The 22,262-nt window shown below is 49.8% G+C and overlaps 1 protein-coding gene across 1 annotated transcript; it reads right to left on the minus strand.

The window, feature by feature from the left end:
- Window positions 1-1,498: 1,498 nt before the first annotated feature.
- On the minus strand, window positions 1,499-22,028 carry LOC118841075 (shootin-1-like). Its single transcript, XM_036748491.1, has 16 exons — window positions 21,961-22,028; window positions 21,717-21,783; window positions 17,914-18,014; window positions 17,349-17,397; window positions 16,455-16,549; window positions 14,440-14,581; window positions 13,994-14,091; window positions 11,900-11,981; window positions 11,594-11,688; window positions 11,093-11,239; window positions 8,120-8,213; window positions 6,797-6,926; window positions 6,554-6,600; window positions 6,158-6,273; window positions 3,476-3,526; window positions 1,499-2,404 (listed from the first exon to the last, which is right to left on the minus strand). The coding sequence occupies exons 2-16, from the start codon at window positions 21,763-21,765 to the stop codon at window positions 1,937-1,939; spliced, it is 1,764 nt and encodes a 587-aa protein (XP_036604386.1). The 5' UTR covers window positions 21,766-21,783; window positions 21,961-22,028; the 3' UTR covers window positions 1,499-1,936.
- Window positions 22,029-22,262: the final 234 nt, after the last annotated feature.

Below are 22,262 nucleotides of genomic sequence, written 5' to 3' on the forward strand. Positions count from 1 at the left end.
ACGTTGAGTACAGAAGTTAGTGGTAGGGTCATGGCCAGAACTTAGGTATTCTAGTTCTCTGTTCTGGACTTTCCCATTGCAGTTTTTGGCTTTTTTTAAACTGCATTTTTTTAAAAAATTAGATTTTTATTAATATATTTTGTTTTTACATTACCTACACATTCCAACACATCCGTCCCTCTCACAGAGAGTAATCCTTTATAACAAAGAAGAAAAAAACTAGTTGGGCAAAGTTTGATCTTCTCTGCAGTATTCTATACCCATATTCACCCACCTCTGCAAAGAAGAGGGGGATGGGCTTTCTCATCTCTTTTTTTTTGGTCAAGGTCAAGATTGGTCATTGTGCTTTGGCAGTCGAGTGTTGGGTCATCGTCTTTGTGGTTGTTGCTTCCATTTATAAATTAAAAAAACTCAGTGAGAATTCTTTGTTCCTATTTACATAGTCTTCTTTCTGCCAAGACCTCCCCCTCTGAGTGAAGGAGAATATAGAACAGAGTAGAATCGAAGCTTCTTGAAGGCAAGGACTATTTCACTGTTGTCTTTGTATTCTCAGCCTCTAGCACAGGGCCCTACACATAGACAGTAGATGCTGAGTGACCACTTGTCAGATGGCCCTGCTTAGGTTGGGTATGGACTGGATGGCCACTGAGATCCTTTCCAACCTTCAGATTCTGTGACTTGTCTACGTTTTGTCTATATTTGTATAGACATGTTGCTTTCCCTGGTAGAATGATTCCTTCCTGTTGTTACAGAACAATTCCTTGCCTCCAATCCCTTCAACTCTGGCTATGTCCAAAGAAAGAGGATGAAGGAGGTAGCAGGGATAGGGAGGAAAAGTGACTAGAATAGAGATATGGTGGGGGTACAAGATGGGCTGGGACAGATGGAGAAGGGAGGAGACAGAAGAGGAGGAAACAGGAAGGAAGATGGAAGCTTAAAACTTAGAGGGAGATGGGAGGATGAATTATGGAGCCTAGAATCTTCAAACGTGAAGAGATCTTGGACCAGGCTTTTTTCACTTTCGTCTTTACGTCCCTAGCATTTAGTGTGGTGCCAAGCATGTAGCAGGGTTGATTGATTGACTTCAGGAGTCTCCACGCTGGTAATTGGACCACCCTTTGTTATGTATGTTAGGGCAGGGCTTCCTTTTATGCATGCATTGGACAAGAAGGTTGACATCTTCTTCTAACAGGCATACTCTGTAATACCAGAGTTCTGTGACAGCGGCAGTCAGCACTTACCAGTGAGGACTGACAATGATACCAACAATAACACCACACCTTAAAGTTTGCAATATCTTAGTCATTGTTTCCATTTCAAGAGAGTTTTATGGTTTATAAGCTATTTTCCTCACAATTGTTAGGTCAACATCCTTGACCTTGGCAGAGCTCACCATTAGGTGGAGGAGGGCAGGGGATTGGGGCATTCAAAATCTGGGTCTTTGTTTTTTGAGAAGGAGAAAATGACTCAATCCAGCATCTCAGTTTTTCAGCATCAATTTTAATGACAGGGCCTGGGCAGAACTCAGGACAGGGAAGGGAAGTTGGAGGTGGGTAGCATTTGTGTTCCAGGCCTTTGAGAGAATGATTCCCCTCCCTATTGCTCCTGAATCCAAAGGCTTAGCTCTGTCTGATACCCTATCTTTCCTGGAAAGTGGGTAGTTCAGGTTGGAGTGTGTTTGGGGTAAGGGGACCTTTGACTTCAGGGATTCCTAGGGGAGGGGCAGCTGTAACCTGAGCACAGTGCCCTTAATCCTGTGGTCTATCCTGCTACAGACCAGTGTCGCTAGCTTTGAGATACATGTCCTTTCCTCATCGCTCTTAACCACCTCCCTCCTCCCTAAGAAGTTGTCAGGGACTTCCTGATCTCCTGTTGCTCCTGCCTTATCCTCCCAGGACACTCTGGTGAGGTGAGGAGGTTAGGGAGCATGGTTTTCTTAGAGGGCTTCTGGCTGGCCCCAAAGGACAGATGCCTTTGACAGAGCTGGGGTCCTCAAACTGACCTGCGCTTGGGGAATAGAGGCCTGATCTGCCCGGTCTGGCTCTGCTGAGCATTCCTTTGTCTCCCTGCTGAAGCAACGGTCAGTCACATGATGGCTTCTTAACTCAGCCACAGGAGTCACTCGATCTACTCCAGGAAGACTTGGTTTAGCCTCATCCTTGTCTTTCTGAACAGTTCCGTTCCCGGATCTCCAGTTTTCACGTTGGCCCCGGCTCTTGGTGCCTTGAGCTTCAGCCCTGTGGACACCTTTGCCCCCTGTCCCTGTGCCATCCTGGGGCTCTGCCGAAGTGGAGTCAACCAGGTGGCGCCTTCTCTGCAGGATGGCCAACAGCTGACCATCGGAGTCCTTCCGGCTGCTCTTCTTTCTCCTGCTGCCCCTGTGCAGGGGCCGGCATTTGGAAGCCTGGGAATGGAGAGGTCCTTAAGAGATGCCTCCCTCACCCTCCATTCATGAGGGAAGGGGAGGGGAGCAAGGGAAGGCAGCAGGTCCCAGAGTCTTCAGACCCCACCTAGAACCAGGAGGTGCAGGCAGCAACAAGCCCATTTCCTGTATTCTTCAGCATTCTGTAAGTGAGCTGTCCTTCAGAGAATTAGGGAATCTCAGAAGGGCAAGGAACCTCAGAGGATATCTGGTGTAACCTGGCTAAACCCAGCAGGGGTCCACACTGACACATCCCCAATAAATAGTCACACAGCCTCTGATTGAAGACCTCTAATGATAGTGAACTCACTACCTCCTTTGTATAAAGCTAAAATCTGCCTCTCTGCACTCTCCATTCATTGCTCCTAGTTACATCCTCAAAGGAGTAGCAAAATAATATAATCCTTCTGTCACATCCTTGAAGATAGCTATTACACCTCCCCATTCCTCTGTACCCTAAGTCTTCTCCAGGCTAAACATCCCCATTTCCTTCAGTGTATCTTCCCATGGTATGGTTGCCTGTTCTTTTATCATCCTGGTCACTGTCTTCTGGTCCAACTTGTCAAAGCCCTGCCCCAAAGGTGATATCCAGAACCAGACCCAACACTCTGAAGACTCCCGGCTTCATGGGCAGTTAGTTGAACTAGGATGGGGTGGTATCAGAGGAAAGGGAGGTTGGGAGGAGACAGCCTCCATAGTCCAGTCTGAACTGCCCAGCAGGGCTGGCCCTACCTAGAGGCCACATGTCTGGGAAGGAATTCCCTCAAACAGCTCTCCCACTGCCCCATCACTGTGTCTGAAATCCCACCATTAGCACCTCACTCCTCCATCCCCTTTGGGTTCTGCGGGCCCTCCCCAAGGTTCAGTTTGCTGTTTAGTCCCTTACAATGTGTTTCAAGTGAGCTTCGCAGCCCATATGCTCCTTGACAAGAGGAGCCTGGTTAGTACTGGGTGTTCACTGCCTCAGTTTCACAGTGGCTCGTGCCAAGCAGTATTGGATCTCCACTCCCCCTCCCTTGCTTCCCTCCTGCCCCCCACTTTGATGCTTCTCACCAGTATGGTCTGCAGCTCAGTCATTGCAGCACTCCTTCGCTTGCTTCGGTCCTGGGAATAAAAAGAGGAGGCCCCAGACTATAGAGAATCTGCACAGCAAGCAGCCCTCTGCAATAAACTCTATTAGACAGCTCTATTTTGTGGATCTCTGTGTTTTGCCATGACATGCCATCCTCCCAGGTACCCAGGATTCCCACCTCAGAATCTCTTTCCCTTGCCCTGACTTTCACGGGGTCCCATTGATTTCTTATTCCCAACATCTCTGGAGATTCTTTCCTTGGTTCAGGCCCATCATCAACTCTTACCTAGACAATTACCCTCCTCCTGAGTGCTCTACCTGCTTCCATTCCTTCCCTTCCCCACTCTGCCCTCCTGGCAGTTGGCCAAATTGCCCTCTTGTGCTCAAGAAGGCCTCCCTGCCCAACAGCTTTGCCTCTAGGATGAAACACACATTTCTCAGCCTGGCATCCAGAACCCTTCGCCATCTTGTTTCCATCTGCCTTTTCAGCACCCCATCAACAGCGACCCTATGGTCCCATTCACCATCCCTGTGACTTCAAAGCCCAAAGCCCCCTCTCTGACCGCCCCTCTCTTATAGATGCTGTCTTTCCTTTCTAGAATGTAAGCTCTTTGAGGGCCGGGCCTGTCTTTTTGTATCTGGATTCCCAATGCCTAGCACAATGCCTGGGATGCAGTAAGTGTTTTTCCATCCATCCATCCATCCATCCATCCATCCATCCATCCATCCATCCATCCATTTTATCTTTATATCAGTTATTCCAAACCCCTCTCCCCGAGTTGAACCCTCCCTTGGGACTAAAGAAACAAACAGGCCAAAGCATCCCTATGAAGTCGCTGTGTCTGTGCCTGGATAGTCCTGCACCTCTTGGCCTTGAAAGGATGGATAGATTTCCTTATCACTTCTCTTCCCTGACTTTGGAATTGCTCAGAGCTGGGTGGCCTTCTCCCTCACCACTCTGCCTTCTTCCCTTACTCTCCAGTCCACACAAACTGGATGACTAGAGGCTTCCTGAGCTGGACAGTTTATCTTCCACCTCCCTGCATTTGCATACACTGGCCTCTTTGCTTGGAGTGCCCTCCCTTCTCATCTCCTCTCAGAATCCTCATCTTCCCACAAAGCTGAGCAACAGGGCCCCTCCTTCATGAAGTCTTTCCAGATTCCCCCAGTTGGGAGCATGCTCCCTGTCTTCAGGTTTCCTTGTGTGTCCCTCTCAATGCATCTGTTTGCTTTTCAATAGAATGCAGGCTTCTTGAGGGGATGAACTGTCTTGGTTTTGAGCTTGTATAGTGCCTGGCACATAATATACTTAATAAATGATTGCCCAATTTGCCAGTGAATTGGATAAGCATTCAAAAAAAAATCCATAAAGCACCTGCTATGAGTAGTGGTAGGACGATACAAAGAAGAATAAGAAATGTTTCCTGCCTTCCTAGCATTTCCATTCTAATGTTAGAGTTACATAATAGCCTCAGTGAGTCCAGTTCAAGTGTCATCTCCTTCAGGAGGTTGTCCTGACTCTTCCAGGCCACATTGGTCCCTTCCTTATAAGATCATGGTTTCAGGGCAGCCTAGATAATAATAATAGCGAACATTTACATAGCACCTACTATGCACCAGGCACTGTGCTAAGCACTTTATAATAGCTAACATTTACGTAGCACCTACTATGCACCAGGCACTGTGCTAAGCACTTTATAATAGCTAACATTTACGTAGCACTTACTATGTGCCAGGCACTGTGCTAAGCACTTTATAATAGCGAATATTTACATAGCACCTACTATGCACCAGGTACTGTGTGCTAAGCACTTTATAATAGCGAACATTTACATAGAACCTACTATGTGCCAGGCACTGTGTGCTAAGCACTTTATAATAGCGAACATTTACGTAGCACCTACTATGCGCCAGGCACTGTGCTAAGCACTTTATAATAGCGAACATTTACGTAGCACCTACTATGCGCCAGGCACTGTGCTAAGCACTTTATAATAGCGAACATTTATGTAGCACCTACTATGCACCAGGCACTGTGCTAAGCACTTTATAATAGCGAACATTTACGTAGCACCTACTATGCACCAGGCACTGTGCTAAGCACTTTATAATAGTGAATATTTACGTAGCACCTACTATGTGCCAGGCACTGTGTGCTAAGCACTTTATAATAGCGAACATTTACATAGCACCTACTATGTGCCAGGCACTGTGCTAAGCACTTTATAATAGTGAACATTTACGTAGCACCTACTATGCGCCAGGCACTTTCCAAATATGATCTCATTTGAGCCTCACAACAATTCTGTGATCCAGGTGCTATTAGCGTTCCCATTTTGCCTTCAGGATTCTGAGGAATTCTGAGGAAACTGAGGCAAGGAGAGGTTAAGTGCCTTGCCCAGGGTCACACAGCTTGTGAGTGTCTGAGGTTGGATTTGAACTCAAGTCTTCCTGACCCCAGGCCCAGCTGCCTCTTGGATGGGGTCAGACCGACCTCTTCCCTTTACTGATAAGTAAACTGAGGCCCGGAGAGGCTGTGACTTGCCCAACACCTGAACGGAGCAGGCTCCTGCCCCCTCCTCCATTACGCCCTCCACTGCTCGGGCTGGACCCAGCTCCCTTGGGGGGTGAGGAGGGAGGCCGGGTGTCTCAGGGGACCGTACCTGACTGGGGTCCTTCTCTCTGGAGGCCGGCCTCAGCACGACTCCTCGACGAATCCTGTCCATCATTTCTTGCACTGCCTTTGCCTTCTTCTCTTCCAGGGAGGGGGCTGCCAGGGCTGGGGGGCAGTCGATGTTGGGGAGGGGGCAGAGATCCACGGGAAGAGACCCCACCTCCTAGTTTACCTGGTCCGTCTTTCCCCTTCCCATCTTCTCCCTGACATCCTCCTTGTCCCTCCCTGGTTTGTTTCTTTAATAAATAGTAGTTTATTTTTTCCAATTACATATGAAGATCATTTTTAACAAAAGTGTCCCCCATTGCTGACCCCTGGCTTTCCTGTCCCACCCCGTCCCCCAAGATGGCCTCCCAAAGTTCATTTTCCCATACACCCCACTGACCTGGTTGTGGCTTCAGGCCTCGCCTCAGCCGGATGACTTGAAGAGGGCTAGAGATGGTGAGAAGGAGGGATGTCAGGAGACACATTTCCTCCCTCCTTCTGCTCACACTGGGCGTTCCCTTCTCCTTCCCCACCTCAGAGTCTTCCTTCCCTCCCTTCAGTCTCAGGACCTGCCTCTCATCACCTTCCAGGTCATTTCAGGGGAGCAGGATGGGCTGAAGGAGGCTGAAGGGGGGGTACTTACTCTGCTGCAGGAGCAGAGGGTGGAGGCAGTGGTGGTGGCGGTGGTGGCGGTGGTGGGGGAGCTGGAGGCAGAGCCTCTGGCTCCTGGCTTGGGATTTCAGCCCTCTTCACCCTTTCTTCCAGGGCACAGACTGTAGATGGAGGTAGGGGAGAGGCAGGAAGATGAACCCTAGGTCTCTGGGGACTTCACCTGTAATTGTGACCGCTCCCAGAGGCTCCGGTTGAGTGTCTTAGATCAGCATGGGGCTGCGCACAGATCCCTGGATTTGGGGGTCTAAGTTTAAATACTAACTCTGCTTCTGTGGGACTGAGAACAAGTCACCTGACCTCTTCAAGCATCCCTTTGCTTTTCTATAAAATGAGTAAGTTAAATAACAACTCTTCCATTCCTAAATCTGGGATCCAATGACTGATGACCTCTTTAACTCAAAGTCACACGTTTCTTTGACTCTTGAGGTAGTAAACAGGATAAATTAATCCACTGATAGTAAGGAAATATTGAGGTCGTCAACCTGCTTCTTTCAGACTTAGACAAATCTAACAGAAATGAGAGATGGAAACAAGAAACAAGTTAAGGATCTGAAGATAACAGATAGACTTCAGTGTTGGGGAAGACCTTAGGGAACACTTAGTTCAACAAACTCATTCTGTAGATGAGGATGCCGGCCCAGAGAGGGATTTTTCCCAAGCCTAATAACAATAATAGCCAATATTTGTACCAGGCCTTCCACACACCGGGGGCTGCACGAAGGGCTTTACAGATTTCATCTTGTTTGATCCTCACGATGACCCTGGGTGGTGGGCGCTATTATTATCCTCATTTTTTACAGATGAGGAAACTGAGGCAAGCAGAGGTGAAGTGGCTTACCCAGGGTCACAGAGCTAGTAAAGGGTATGAGGCCAGATTTGTCCTGCACTCTGTCCATGGCACCACCTCACTGCCTCATCGTAGAGCTAGGATTTGAACTCAGGTCCTCTGACTCTAAATGCCGTTCTCTCCCCACTAGGTTCCAGCTTTATTTTTAAGTCCTGGGAGCCTAGGCTCAGAGGGGGAGGTCTGCACAGCTCCAGGCCACTTCCTCCAGGAAGCCTTCCTTGATGAACATGACTCATTCTTCAATTTAACATCACCATTAATGGCAATCCTTCCCTCCCTCCCCTCCCCCGTCTCCCACCCCCCAACGCCGGCTTTCTTGTATCTCCGTCTCTCGTCAGACCGGGGGCTCCCAACGTGCAAGGGCAGTGGATGTGTGTATATGCTGATCAGTGAGAACAGGGGATTTCAGGAGGGGGCAGCTGCAATGATTGTCCAAGGAGAACGTACCCAAGGCCTCCAGCTGGGAGTTCTTCTCTTCTGCCTCCCTCAATTGCAGCTGGAGACATCCCACTTCCTCCTGGGATGCTTCCCAGGATACTACCTGGTGGTTAGCAGAACGAAAATAAGTGACGTTTTCTTTGCTAGACTTACTTTGTACTCTGTGCTGTGCTTCCTTAGACTGCAGGGAGTCAGGGAAGGGGATGATACGGCCTCTGCCCTTGAGGAGGCCACAGCCTCGTGTGGGGGATCGGAATCAAGTGCACGTGGTATTTATAGTAGGAGAGCAAGCAAAGAGAGGCTTGGACTTGAATTATAGACTCATAGAGTGAGAGCTGAAGGGACCTTAAAGACTGTCTCCTCCAACCCCCTCAATTTTACAGATGAGGAAACTGAGGCCCACAGATGTTAAATGACTCAGCCAAAGTCACAAAGGGGCCGCGCAGCTAGGTGGCTCAGTGAATAGAGTGCTGGGCCTGGGGTCAGAAAGACCTGAGTTCAAATCTGGCCTCAGATATTTCCTAGCTGTGTGACTCTGGACAAGTCACTTAACTGTTTGCCTCAGTTTCCTTAACTGTAAAATGAACCTGAGAAGGAAATGACAAACCCCTCCAGTATCTCTGCCAAGAAAACCCCAAACTGGGTCATGGGAGTTGGACATAACTGAAAATGACTGGACAAAGGTCACCCAAGTAGTAAGTGGCAAAGTTGGGATTTGCACCCAGATTGACTTTCCCCTGGTCCCCAACTCCTGGCCCACTGCTGCAGCCGCCCCTTTCAGCAAGGCAATCATAGGTCCAAAGCAGACAAGCCAGCAGCAATCCCCAGAGCTAGAGCGCTATCTGGACCACGGTTAGATGGGAGAGATGCGCAAGGTGGAAGGAAGGAAGGCAGGCGATGCTGTGGCAGTCTGAGAGAAGATGGCCCTCTCTGCCCTCTATCTCTACCCCATCTCCCTTCTCCTCCAGAACTCTGCATGCCATCCGAAATGGCTTACTGCAGTCAGTCAAGCAATGAGCATTTATTAGGCGCTTACTGCATGCCAGGCACTGAGATAAACATTGGGGATACAAAGCAAAAGCAAAACCACCCCGGCCCTCAAAGAGCTCACATTCTTATGAAGGAGGAGACATGTAAATAATTAGGCACATACAAGATGTTTGCAGAGTGTGTAGGAAGGAGGTAAACTCAGAGGGGACACTCTAGCATTTCCCCTATAGGACATTCTATCTCTCACCTCCATGCTTTTGCATAGGCTGTTCCCTATGCCTGGTGTGCCATCCACCTTCACCTCTGCCTCTTGGTGCAGCTCAAGTGCCACCTTCAACAGGAGGACTCCTTTCCTGATCTTCCCTCCAATAATTATCCCCCACGAAACTGCTGAGTGTGTACCTCATGTTTACTTATGTGCGGACAAATGCATGTAAAATGAGGGGAGCTTTCTAAGGTGCTGTGCTCGCTGTTCTGACCAGTCCTGGAGGCTCTTCTTCCTTAATGCCACCCTAATTCATTTGCCTCAGTTTCCTCATCTGTAAAATGGAGATCATAACAGCCCCGACCTCACAGGGTTGTTGTGAGGATCACATGAGATAATAATTGTAAAGTGCTTAGCACAGTGCTAGGCACACAGTAAGTGCTCTATAAATGCTCATCGTCATGGTTATTATTATATGTGTCCATGTGCCTGGGTACACAGTAAGTACTATATAAATGCCTGGGCACACAGTAAGTGCTCTATAAATGCTCATCGTTGTGGTTATTATTATATGTGTCCATGTGCCTGGGTACACAGTAAGTACTCTATAAATGCTCATCGTTGTGGTTATTATTATATGTGTCCATGTGCCTGGGTACACAGTAAGTACTATATAAATGCCTGGGCACACAGTAAGTGCTCTATAAATGCTCATCGTTGTGGTTATTATTATATGTGTCCATGTGCCTGGGTACACAGTAAGTACTCTATAAATGCTCATTGTTGTGGTTATTATTATATGTGTCCATGTGCCTGGGTACACAGTAAGTACTATATAAATGCCTGGGCACACAGTAAGTGCTCTATAAATGCTCATCGTTGTGGTTATTATTATATGTGTCCATGTGCCTGGGTACACAGTAAGTGCTCTATAAATGCTCATCGTTGTGGTTATTATTATATGTGTCCATGTGCCTGGGTACACAGTAAGTGCTCTATAAATGCCTGGGCACACAGTAAGTGCTCTGTAAATGCTCATCGGTGTGGTTATTATTATATGTGTCCATGTGCCTGGGTACACAGTAAGTGCTCTATAAATGCCTGGGCACACAGTAAGTACTCTATAAATGCTCATTGTTGTGGTTATTATTATATGTGTCCATGTGCCTGGGTACACAGTAAGTACTATATAAATGCCTGGGCGCACAGTAAGTGCTCTATAAATGCTCATCGGTGTGGTTATTATTACATATGTACATGCTGTTTCTCCAGCAGACCATGAGCTGCTTGGGCAGGGGCTCTTTAAGCACTTTTATCCTTATATCTCTAGCACTCAGCCTGGCACAGAGTGTACAGTAGGTGCTTAATAAATGCTTGCCGAATTGAAGGCTCACAGGCCATAGCCTTGGCTAGCTGGAAGAGATCGAGTCCAACCCCTTCATTTTACAGGGGAGGAAACTGAGGCAGAGAGGGGAAGTTGTTTTACCAGGGTCATATAGCTAGTCTGTGTTTGAGGTGGGATTTGAACCCAGGTCTTTCTGACTCCCAGTCCTGTGCTCTATCCACTGTCTACAGTACCTTCTAGCTCCAAATCCCATGTGCCCATGCATCTTTGGCCGTGGGCTCCGTCTCTCCTTAGTCCGACCTCCTATATCTCTGAACTTCTCTCCTGTTCCCCCACCTTCATGCCTGGATCCCCCTGTATCAGTCAGAACTGGCCGCAGCACTGCCTGGACCTTGGGCATCCTGAAGCCCCTCCCCCCAGCCCAGCCCCTCCCCCATCTCACCTGCTCCCGGTGCTGACGCTCGGCCTCCTCCAGGGCTCTGCTCAGGGCGGCTGCCTCCTCCAGGGCGGCGGACAGCTGGGTGCTGGGGTCGTGGTTCTGCAGGAGCATGGCACTCTGTCGGTGGGCCTCCTTCTTCTCTACCAACATCTGGAACGGGGCAGGATGGGGAAGGAAAGCAGGCTGTGAATGGGACTCACAGGGGCCGGCCCCTCACAACCAGGGCATGGGTGATGAATTCAGAGGATCGTTGAAGGGTAGCCCGGGCCAGTCCCCTTTCAGCCCTCAAACTCTGACTTGGTATCTGCAGTTATCTGTGTGTGTCATCTCCTCCTCAAGGGCAGGGCCCATTTTCCTTCTGCATCTCCAAGTTCTAGCAGGGAGCTTTGGCACATATTAGGTGCTTTATAAATCCTTGCCATTGGATACTAAAATCCTCTGCTCACAGAGGCTGGTAGGCACAAAGTCACACACACCAGCCATGGGAAAGGGCCAAGATGGTACCTTGTGGGCGAAGATCTCAGCTTGTTGGCGAAGCTCTTGTTCTAGGTTAAGCTGCTGTAAGGCCTCTCCACACTCCTGCAGTACCAGGTGGGACACTGGCGGGGAAGGGAAGGGGGCCATGAGGGAGGACAGAGCAGGGAAAGGACCATCTGGAAGGGCCTGGGGAAAGGAGGGGAGGCTGGAAATGAGGAATGTTGGATCCTGCATTGTGATCCCCCACAACTGACCCACTCCAAGGCTAGGGTGGGAGAAGCTAACTCGGGATAGATGGGTGCATGCCTCCCCCACCCAACACTCCTCACTCACCCCGCTTCAGTTTTGCCAGGGCTCTTTGAGACTGCCCCATTGACATCTGCAAGGAGCTCTGCTCCAGCCGCTCCTTCTGAATCTGTGGGGACAAGTATGGGGCCAGGAACCCCCTGAGATGTGGGCAGACACAGAAACACAGGCCTATACACAGCCAGTCAGCCAGAAAGAAAGATGTATGCAGATGGATGAAGAAGACACAGACACACCAGTATGGAGGGTGCCAAAGACCCAGACAACTGTAGACATCCACGGACAGAGACACACACAGACTAGAGGTGGACAGTCACAGGCACACAGACTGATGGACACAGGCAAACGACTGCAGGCACGAAGAGAGACCCAGAAACAGAATAAGGAGGAAAACAGATAGACATGGACAGAAGCACCAAGGAACAGGTACAGACACCCCCCAGAGGGACCCAGGGACAGAAAAACAGGAAGTGATGCGGTCTAGGGGTGCTATGAACCCAAAAATTCAGGGAGGGTCTGCCTTGAAAGAATTCGATCCCTCAAACCTTCTTTCAGCCAGAGTAGGGAGGTTTTATTATTACACTGGTCAGGCAGGTGAGATTCTAAGAATCTGTGCAATTTAATGGGGGTAAAATTGGTACTTTTAGACAGGAAAAGACTGTGAGAAAGACTAGATGGGGTCAAGGAGTGGCAAGTAGCCTGGGGTGGGCCAGGTGCAGACAACAAAGGGCTGGGCTGGATTGGAGGGCCATAATGAAAGGACCATTAAAAGCATTATTGAGTAGCTAGGTAGAAATGTGTGGGAAAGTTCAGGGAATGAGAGTCTTTCCCTTTTTTTAGGGTTCCGGTCCCATGACCCTGTCAGAAGGATACAGATGGAAAAGACAGTCAGACCTGCAGAAGGATGCAGATATAGAAATACACACTGATAGATAGGGATGGATGTGAGGGGGCTGTCCCACGCTGTGTGGTTAGGCTGAGGGCAGGGTGGGCTGACGCTGTAGATGCCTCTGTTTTTCCCAGAGGATGCCCACTTGGGCTTGGTGCTCCTGGGCTCACTAGCTCTCCTTAGCTCATGAAATCTTCAATTTAGAGCTGGAAGGGACCCCAGAGGCCATCTGGTCGAGGATACAGAGACCCAGGGGTACCCAAGGTTACACAGTGTGTTTGTTTTGTGGCTTTATGCTGGGGACCCCATTTCTGTGGATCTCTCTTATGTACCTTCCCCAGTGTTTGTCAAGAACGTTCTCTTTGCCCTGCCACCCACCCCAAGTTATCTCCTTAGTCCTTCCCTAGCTCTTCCCCCAAAATCTTTCTATTTCCTCCAAATAGGGAGAGTGAAGTGGAAGGGTCCAACCTCAGTGTGGATTCCAAGCAAGCAAAGACGGCCACTCCCAGAGGGCTGGCTGGGCCTGGCAGACACTTCACTCTTCATTTCCACTTATCCACATTCAGCCACACCCTATTCTGTTGGGTCTTGTGAGAAAGGGGATCACAAGTTGGAAGGGAGCCTAGGGGTCAAGTAGTTCAACAGTTTTCTCCTTTTTCTCCTCTTTCTTCTCTCTCTTTGTCTCTGTCTCTCTCTCTGTCTCTGTCTCTCTGCCTCTCCCCATCTCTTTCTTTGTCTCTCTTTTTCTGTGTGTGTGTGTCTCTGTCTTTCTCTCCATATCTCTCCTCCTCCTCCTCTTCTCCTCCTTCTCCTCCTCCTTCTCCTCCTCCTCCTCCTCCTTCTTCTTCTTCTTCTTCTTCTTCTTCTTCTTCTTCTTCTTCTTCTTCTTCTTCTTCTTCTTCTTCTTCTTCTTCTTCTTCTTCTTCTTCTCTCTCTCTCTCTCTCTCTCTCTCTCTCTCTCTCTCTCTCCCTCTCTCCCTCCCTCCCCATAAAATGTGGTCAAAGGTGTCCTCCCCCTCCCCTGTTTTGTGCTTCCAGGACTGCCTATAACCCCCATTCTGGGAGGGGGCCACAGGAAAAGAGAAGGAGGATGGGGACATAGAGATAGAGGGAAAAGAAGAAGAGACACAGAAGAGGGAAAGGAGGGGCCAAGGCAGAGAGAGGGAAGGAAGCAAAGGGGAGGGGGAACCCAGAGAGAAGGAGAGGGGCTGGGCAGGCCCCCACATTCCCACCTGCTCTTCCTGCTCCTTCAGCTGCCTCCTGAGCTCTTGCACCTGAAAGGCTAGTTCCTTCTTCTCTTGAAGGAGTTCGGCCACTTGAGCCCCAAGATCTTGAGAGGAACAGAGGCAGCTCAGCTTGGGGGAAGCCCTCAGACTCCGAGCAGGGCTGGGGATCTTGGTAGCCATTCCTTGGTCTGGAGGCTAGGCAGCACTCACTGTCTGAGGCTGGACAGCTCTCTACTACCTGCTTGGGTTCCCCTGGTCCCCTGGGATCCCTGGCCCAGGATGCTTTTCTCCCACTGGCTCCTCGGACCCCAGGGGAAGAAAGGAGTCCAGGTCAGCCTACCTCCTATTTATGAGTGAGAAACCACAGCAGGGGCGGGAGGTGAGCCCTCTGCTCGCTGGCTCAGCCCCCGCTTTCCACCCCGAGCTTGAAATGGGATGGCCTCTTTTCTCACCTCTGATGTGTTGCTGTTCTGGACTTAGGCTGGGCTCTAAGGGGGGACCCTGCTCCTGGCGCAGGATGTGCAGAGGCTGGGGGCCCAGGCAGGGGAGGAGGGCAACACTTAGGCGCTTCAGCTTATCATTTTCCTGGCTCACCTGGAGTGGAGGACAGAACAAGAGTGCAGGGAGAGGTGTGTGCTCATTGATTGAGGGGAGGTAGCCCCTGCCCCCAGGGAGCCCCTTGGTCTGGTGGGGGCAGGGAGGCAGCCCCTGCCTTCAGGGAACCCCTTGGTCTGGTGGAGGGAAGGCCTCCCCTGCCTACCCTGAGGGAGTCCATGGTCTGTTTCCTTCAAGGAGCCCCTCTGGGCTTGGGGGAGACAGGCTTTTGGGTTCCAGCAAGGTCAAAGACCTCAGCTGTTTTCTGAGGAGGCCCCCAGGGCTGAGAGACCTAAGTCAGTGAACCTTGACGACCTTAGCTAGGGCAAGACTTTCAGTTTTCCCATCACCCTCAGTTTCCTCACCTGTCAGATAGAGATTTAAGTCCCAATCCTATTTCACCCAGGCAATGGGTGGGTGAAGGGGCTGGTTGAGCTAAGGAAGTGGCCATTCCCTCACTCATGCTGTCTCCCCACACCAGACCGGATGGGGATGGGCCTGTCAAGCACAGATAATCATTCCCCCTAATTCAGAGCTTTCTAGTTTTCTAGGCGATTTAAATTTTCCTCACTGGATTCTCACAAAAAACCGTGAGGTAGATTGTGTAAGTGTTGTTACCCCATTTTAGAGATAAGAGACTGAGTCTGAGAAAAGTGAGGTGACTTCTCTAAAGTCATACAGCTAGGAGGCAGCCTGTCAAAATTGGAACCAAGGTCTTCTGACCAGGTGGTGGTGTTAGATTAAAAATACAAATGAGGTCACACAGAGAGAGGTTCAGGTACTTTCTAGTTGTGTGACCCTGGGAAGCTCCTTTAGCTTTCCCTGGCCTCAGTTTATTCATCTGTACGATGGAGATAAAAGTACCTCTCGCTTCCCAAGGTTGTTGTGAAAATCAGAGGAGACCATCAGCCAATAAGCACTTATTAAGCACCCACTGTGTGCCAGGCACTGTGCTAAGTGCTGGGGATACAAAGAGAGGCCAAGACAGTTTGTGCCCTCATGGGGCCTATGCTCTGATAAGACAACACGCAGATAATAGGTGTGTGCAAGAAATTTATATATATATACATATATACCTCCACACATATACATACATGTGTGAATGCATATGTGCATACATATATTTACTCTTTATTCTCTCTTCTCTTTTTCTGGTCTTCTACCATCTCCCTACCTAGTCTATCATCTCTTTCTTTCTCTTTCAATCTCGTTTTTTAGTCCATCATCTCTGTCCCTCCCTCCCTCTCTCTCTATCTGTCTCTCTGTCTCTGTCTCTGTGTCTCTCTCACAAGTGGAAGCAGAGTCTGTGTGTCTGTCTTCTGAGGACCAGCCTAGTAAGGGAGGCGTGCTCATTTCTGGAGGGTTGGCTACCAGTGTATTATTTTTCTTAACCACGCAAACTCAAGAAACTCCCTGCAGAGGAGCCAAGACCTGTGGCGATGGAGGGAAGGGCCGAAAGGATCTGACGATAGCAGGTTATATTACATGGTGCTTTGAGGATTGCCAAGCTTTCTACGGGTAGGATCTCACCTGGTTCTCATAATAGCCCTGGGAGGCAGGGGCTAGGATTGCTCTCATTTTACAGATGAAGGACCTGAGGCTGAGAGGGATGGCTTGCCCGGGGTTGTGCAGGCAGGAAGAGTCTGAGGTGGGATTTGAACCCAGTTTCTCTGACTCCAAGCCCGGCATGGTCACCACCACCCATCACTGATGAGATCACCAGGACTTGAATTAAATAATGGTCGGAGGAAGAAAGATGGTGGGACTTTAAATGAACCTTTCCTGAGACTTGACCAATGTGACAGGGAGGCTGGGGAGGTACAGAAGGGAGGAGAGGCTGTTCTGTGGTGGCAGCAGGAGGAGTCTTACTCACCTGAGCAGCATAGACTTCTGCCCGCTCCCTGCAGGATCTCTCCACCTGGCACTCAGCCTCCAGGACAGACAGCTCAGTCAGCAGGGCCTGGGAGGCTGGGGAAGGGGCAGAGAGAGTGCTCCAGCCTCTGCTTGGGATCCTCTCTCCTTCAGCTAGAACAAGGCCCTCCAGGGCCTGGCCTCTCAGGGTTTCCCTCCAAGGGGTAGAATTCCATAACCTGGACCACTGACCACTCAATCTCCTTCTACCCAGCTCAGGTTGGTAATCCTGGTTTGGGCCTCTGCTCTTGGTAGCCCTGGGCTTCCCCCAGCTTGGGCCCTGATTATGACCTGGGACTGACTCCTTGTGTATAACTCCCCTGCCCTCCCAGCATCCATCCTCGCCTTTGGTCCCAGCCTCTGACTTGGCATCCAGAGGTGAGATTTTGTGCCCAGGCTATACTTCCTAAGCTTCAGTTCAGACTTGAAGCTGAATAGAGATAGAGGGGACAGCTGGTCATGGTGTCCCTGACAAGGAGATATGTTTCATCATCTATCTGGCAGCCAGGGGTCTCTAAAAGAGTGGATCCTCTCCAAAATGCAGCCATCTCTTTTGATTGGCTTTGGAGCTGGGCCCCCAGCAGTGGGGATGGGCTGCCCAGAGCCATCTCCACTCTCAGGAGTCCCCTCTCTGACAATGGCACATATTGGTGAAATGCTTGGTGGACCACAAGGGCCAGAAGGCTCACAACAGGCCTCATTAACTCTAATGACTTAGCTAATCTAGCGGGCAGGACAATGCCTTCTAGTCCTGACCACTTTCTCTCCTATGCTGGTGGTCTTTGTCTGCCTTCCTATTTCTCTCTAGGGAGGGCAGAAGGCAGAGAGAGGGGGAGATCATTAGGGATGGACTCACCTTCTTCTAATTCCATCAGTTTCTTCTGGCCCTCCTCCCAGGCTCCTTGCTGAAACAGGACAAAGGGAGAAACCTGGCATTGACACGGCCCACCCTGGGCTCCTGGGCCTCTTTGGTCAACCTCCTAGAGAGGGCCATAGTTCCTGCCCTCAAGAGATTCATGATTCTTTCAGATGACCCCCATCTGGCATGATCTGCAATACCCTTGCCATCTTGGCGGCCCTTTCTTTGTATATGAGAACTGCCTGCAGGTGATGCGACCTTGGACGAGTCACTTAATCTCTCTGGGCCTCAGTCTCCCTAACCATGAAATGAAAGGGCTGGACTAGATCACCTCTAAGTTCTCTTTCAGCTTGAAATCTCTGACCTTTTGACTGTTAGGCTCATCTCCCCTAAAAGAATGCTCTCCATTCTGAAGGTACAGACGCAGCTTCCAGGACTGGCATTTTGGATCACTGAGGCCTCTGTCTCCACAGGATAAGCCTGTGGGTTTGCAGCCAGTTGGTTGGGAGAGATGCGGTGAGACTGTGGTGTCAGGGAAAGAGTTTAGTAGGGGTCTCCCTACCTCCTCCAGCTCTTCTTCCTCATCTTCGGATGTGCCGGCTTCCTCGGAGAGGGAAGACACATAGCTGCTTTTTCTGATGTCACCGATGTCTTCAAGGATAGCTGGAAGATACAGGTCCGTAGGGCCCTAACTCAGGACCTCCCCCATGGCAGCCCTCATCCCGGGGCCTGTCCCTGGGGACTCTCTTCCCTATCTGTACCCTGTTGTACCCACCCCATCAGACACAAGCAATTGCCTCTTCCAAGCTTTCAGAGAAACTCTGCCTTGATCTCGGGGGCTCTCTGCCCTCACCCATTGACATCCATCTGGTTCCTTCTCTGCCACAGAACTGGGCTCAAAGGCCTTCCTTCAGTGAAGACTTCCTTGAAAAGTTTCTTCTTACTCCAGTCACTCCTGCCTCTATATTGATAAAGCACTGAGGTATAGAGTGGATGAAGTAGGTAAAGAACTCAATGGATTTGGAGGCCAGTCCCAGCTCTGGCCTTACTAAATGGGTACCCTAGGATGGGGCATTTCCACCCCTTTAAACTGTAGCTACTTCATCTGTGAAATGGGCCCTTATCTACAGGTCAACTTTAAATGTAAATGTGAATCATTGTTAGACCATAAGTGGGTTGCAGGACTGGGTGGGATACAGACTGATGGGACATAGACCCTACCCTCAGGTAGCCCTTGGCCTGATGGAAGAGAAACAGGCCTGCCCTCAAATCAATCAGTCAAGATTCTATAAGGTGCCTCCTATGGGCCAGGCACAGTGCTAAGCACTGGGGATACAAAGAGACAAAAGATAGTCCTTGCCCTCAAGAAGCTCACAATCTAACAGGGTTAGACAAACGGTTATGTAAATAATAGAGAGAAGGCCCTAGAATTAAGGGGGGTTGAAAAAAGCTTCCTGAAAAGATGGGATTTAGTGGAGACTTAAAGGAAGCCAGAGAGGTCAGAGAGCATTGCAGGCGTGGAGGACAGCCAGAGAAACTGCCTGTAGCCCAGAGATGAGGGTCTTTTCTGTGAAACAGCCAGGAGGCCAGTGTCACTGGATCAAAGAGGACTTGTTGGGGAGTAAGAAGACTGGAAAGGTAAGAAGGGCCTAGGATACGAAGGGCTTTGAATGCTAAAAGGAGGATTTTCTATTTGTTCCTGAAGGCAACAGGGAGCCACCGGCCTTTATTGGGGGGGGGGAGTGGTGGTGGTGGGCGGTGGTGACATGATCAGACCTGCATTTTAGGAAAATCACTTTAGCGGCTGAATGATGAGCTAGAGTGGGGAAGAAACTGGAGGCAGGCAGGACCCCCAACAGGTGATGAGGTGCCTAGGGCCTGCACCAGAGTGCAGATAGTGTCAGAGAAGAGAATGGGGTTTATTCGAGGGATGTTGCAAAGGTGAAATTGCCAGGCCTTGGTAGGTTAGATATGCCAGGTGAGGGAGAGGGAGAAGTTTAGGGTGAGCTCTTGTCTTTGAGCCTGAGTGACTGGAAGCTTGGCGGTACTCCTGACAGTAGCGGGGAGGTTAGGAGGGTTGGGGGAGAATTTAGGGGGAGAAACAATGAGTTGGATTTTGGACACGTTGAGTTTAAGATGTCCAGTTCAAGATGTCTGAAAGACAGTTGGAAATGTGAGATGAGAGTTCCACAGAGGGGTTGGGCAGGAGAGAGGGATTTGAGAATTGTCTGTGTAGAGAAGATAATTAAATTCATGGGAGCTGATGAGATCACCAGGTTAAGCAGACTGGAAGGAGAAGAAAAGAGGGCCCAGGCCAGAACCCTGCAGGGAAACCTAGGGTTAGAGGGCATGATCTGGATAAAGGAGGCAGAGAAGGAATGGTCAGATGGGTAGGAGAAGAACCAGGAGAGAGGGGTGTCCTGAAAACCCAGAGGGCGATCAATGGCGTCAAAGGCTACTGAGAGGCCAAGGAGAAGGAGGATTGAGAAAAAGTCATTGGATTTGGCAGCTAAGATCATTAGTAACTTTGGAGAGAGCAGCTTTGGCGGCATGATAAAGGCTGAAGTTGGAATATGAGAAAGTGGAGGCCCTTACTGAAGATGGTTCTTTTAAGGAGTTTAATTACAAAGGACAGAAGAGATGAAGGATGAGAGTCAGAGGGCATGGAAGGATCAGATGAGGGCTTTTCAGGATGGGGAAGATGTGGACAGGTTTATAGGAAATGGGCACGGAGTAAGTAGATAGGGAGAGATTGAAAATAAGGAATAAAGTGGCCAAGATGGGATAGGATGACGTCATAGTGCACATGGGTCTTGATAAAGAATGAGGCCATCTATTCACATGAGATAAAGGTGAAGGAGGAGATAGTGGCAGAAGGCATGAGTGTTAGGAGAGAAAGTCAAGGAGTTTCTGGTCTGATGATGGACACCCAAATCCTGTCTGATGCAGATTTTGGGGGACAGACACAGAAACAAGGACAGAAAGAGCATCAATCTATGGACACCAGAGTGGGGGTACATTGGTAGGAAGCCTCCCCAAGCTGAGTATCACCTTCCTGAGGGCAGGACCCCACTGTCTCCTCTTTCTTCTCTGATGGTACCAACCCCAACTTGATTCCGGTGGGAACACAGTAGATCACAGTAGTAAATACCCATTGGCTGAAACAGATATAACTGTATCTAACCAGAGAAATCTTAACTGAGAAGGTGAGTTTTAGGACAGAAAGGAGGGATTTTTGGGGGGGGGGGAGGGGGTAGAGTGGGAGCGAGAGGGTCAGGCTCAGGTTTGCCTCTGTTGGAGAGAAAATCTTCCCACCCGCCTCTATACAAGAATACTTCCCTTGACCAAGGTTGTTTCAACAGGCACCCACCCCAAAGGCTCTCCTCCGCCTTAGTGAATCTTCTACCATCCTAGCTGGGAATATACTTTGTGATCCCTCCCCATTCACAACCAGACTGTAGACTGCAGATTTACTCCAAGTCCAGCTGGAATGGCTTCTCCCGTGCCCGGGGCAGGAGGACTCTAACTGTCTTGGTGCCTGTGTGAAAGGGAAGTCAGCATTGGGGGTAACTCACAGCAGATGCTGCAAACAGGCTAAGACCCTGGGGGGAAGGGGGTTGGGAAGGAAAGAGGAAGTGTCCTGCCATGATCTCTTTGATTAGATGCAGTTATTTGTTTCAGTCAATGGGTATTTCTTGAGGATGGGGTCAATAAAGCCGGAGACAGAGGGGTGGACAGACAGAGGCCAGGGTAGGCACAAGGGACAGGTTCTTTGGGGGGGAGGTTTGGGCATAGGAATTTATTAGTGTAGGGAACTCCCTCATCAGGAAAGTCCCTCTACCAGTGCAGATCAGTGACTGCTCTGCAAGTTGGGTCTTTAGAGGCTTGCCTTGAGCCCCCACCAAGGGGCTGAATAACTTACCCAGCCAGTATGTGGCAGAAACAGGACTTGAGTCCCTCGTCTTCCTGACTCCCTGACCACTGAAGATCCCTGGCCTCTTAGGAATGAGTGCAAGTCATAGGCCCAAGTGGGACTGTGTGTCAGAGACTGTTCCGGTTTGAGCACCCCCTATGTGTCAACAGGCTAGTCCACTATGTGTCCTCAGTTTAAGTATTTGTGTCTGTTTCTGGTGTGCTGGGCTTTGGTGTTGTCTCACTCTGTGTTTATATCATTGTGTCTTTCTCTCCTCTGTGTGTTTCTCTTTGCCCATCTGTGTGTACGTGTGTGTATGTGTCTGTCTTTGTATCTAGTTCTTTTTGAGGAAAGCTCAAATTTTCCCCTGCACCCCTTCTACTTCCTGCAGGGTCACTTCATCCACCCTCCTTGTGCCTGCTGACTTGGGGGGAAGGGGAGCAGTCCCTTACCTGCGAGGGCTTCAAGACCTCCCTCCTGCTCCTCACCACAGCCTTCCATGCTTTGGAGCTCTGCAGCCTGGAGAAAACAGAAGTGATTTCTGGGTTGGTTCCTTTCCTGGCTCTGTCCCCGCCTTCTTCCCTTCTTGCCACCCCATGGTGGGGCTGCCAGCCAGGGAATCTGTTTGGCATTCCTCCCATTGGAGCTCTGGTTATCCACATAACCCTCTCCTAGAGCTGTCTTCCCACCTCTGACCTGTGTCTAGGGGAGGAAATGATAAGGTCGTGTGGCTTGGGGTCTCTGGGTGTGTACGTGGTTCTGTGTTAGGGGTGGAAGGAGGAACAAAAAGTCAGTGAGCAGGGGTAGACCGTGTCCTACTTCCACCCCACAAGTCTCAACTTTCTTCTTCACATCTACCCTGGACAGATTAATCATTCCTACTGTCTATAGGCCAAAGTCCATGATACTGTCTCTCCACCACCCCTAAAGATGACTGGTTCTGGAGAATGAGAGATGAATCTTGGCTCTGCCCCTTGATGCTCCTGTGACCTTGGGCT

Source organism: Trichosurus vulpecula, chromosome 3, assembly GCF_011100635.1.
Source record: "Trichosurus vulpecula isolate mTriVul1 chromosome 3, mTriVul1.pri, whole genome shotgun sequence".
In the NCBI taxonomy this organism is placed as follows: domain Eukaryota; kingdom Metazoa; phylum Chordata; class Mammalia; order Diprotodontia; family Phalangeridae; genus Trichosurus; species Trichosurus vulpecula.

What these genes read in the sequence shown, in the direction of transcription:
- LOC118841075 (XM_036748491.1), bottom strand. Translation starts at nt 21,765, where the DNA reads ATGGAAGGCTGTGGTGAGGAGCAGGAGGGAGGTCTTGAAGCCCTCGCA. An exon ending in AGCGTCAGCACCGGGAGCAG is followed by an intron (nt 8,214 to 11,092) that starts GTGAGATGGGGG and finishes GCTAACCACCAG; the next exon opens with GTAGTATCCTGGGAAGCATC. An exon ending in CTGAGCTGCAGACCATACTG is followed by an intron (nt 2,405 to 3,475) that starts GTGAGAAGCATC and finishes CTCCATTCCCAG; the next exon opens with GCTTCCAAATGCCGGCCCCT.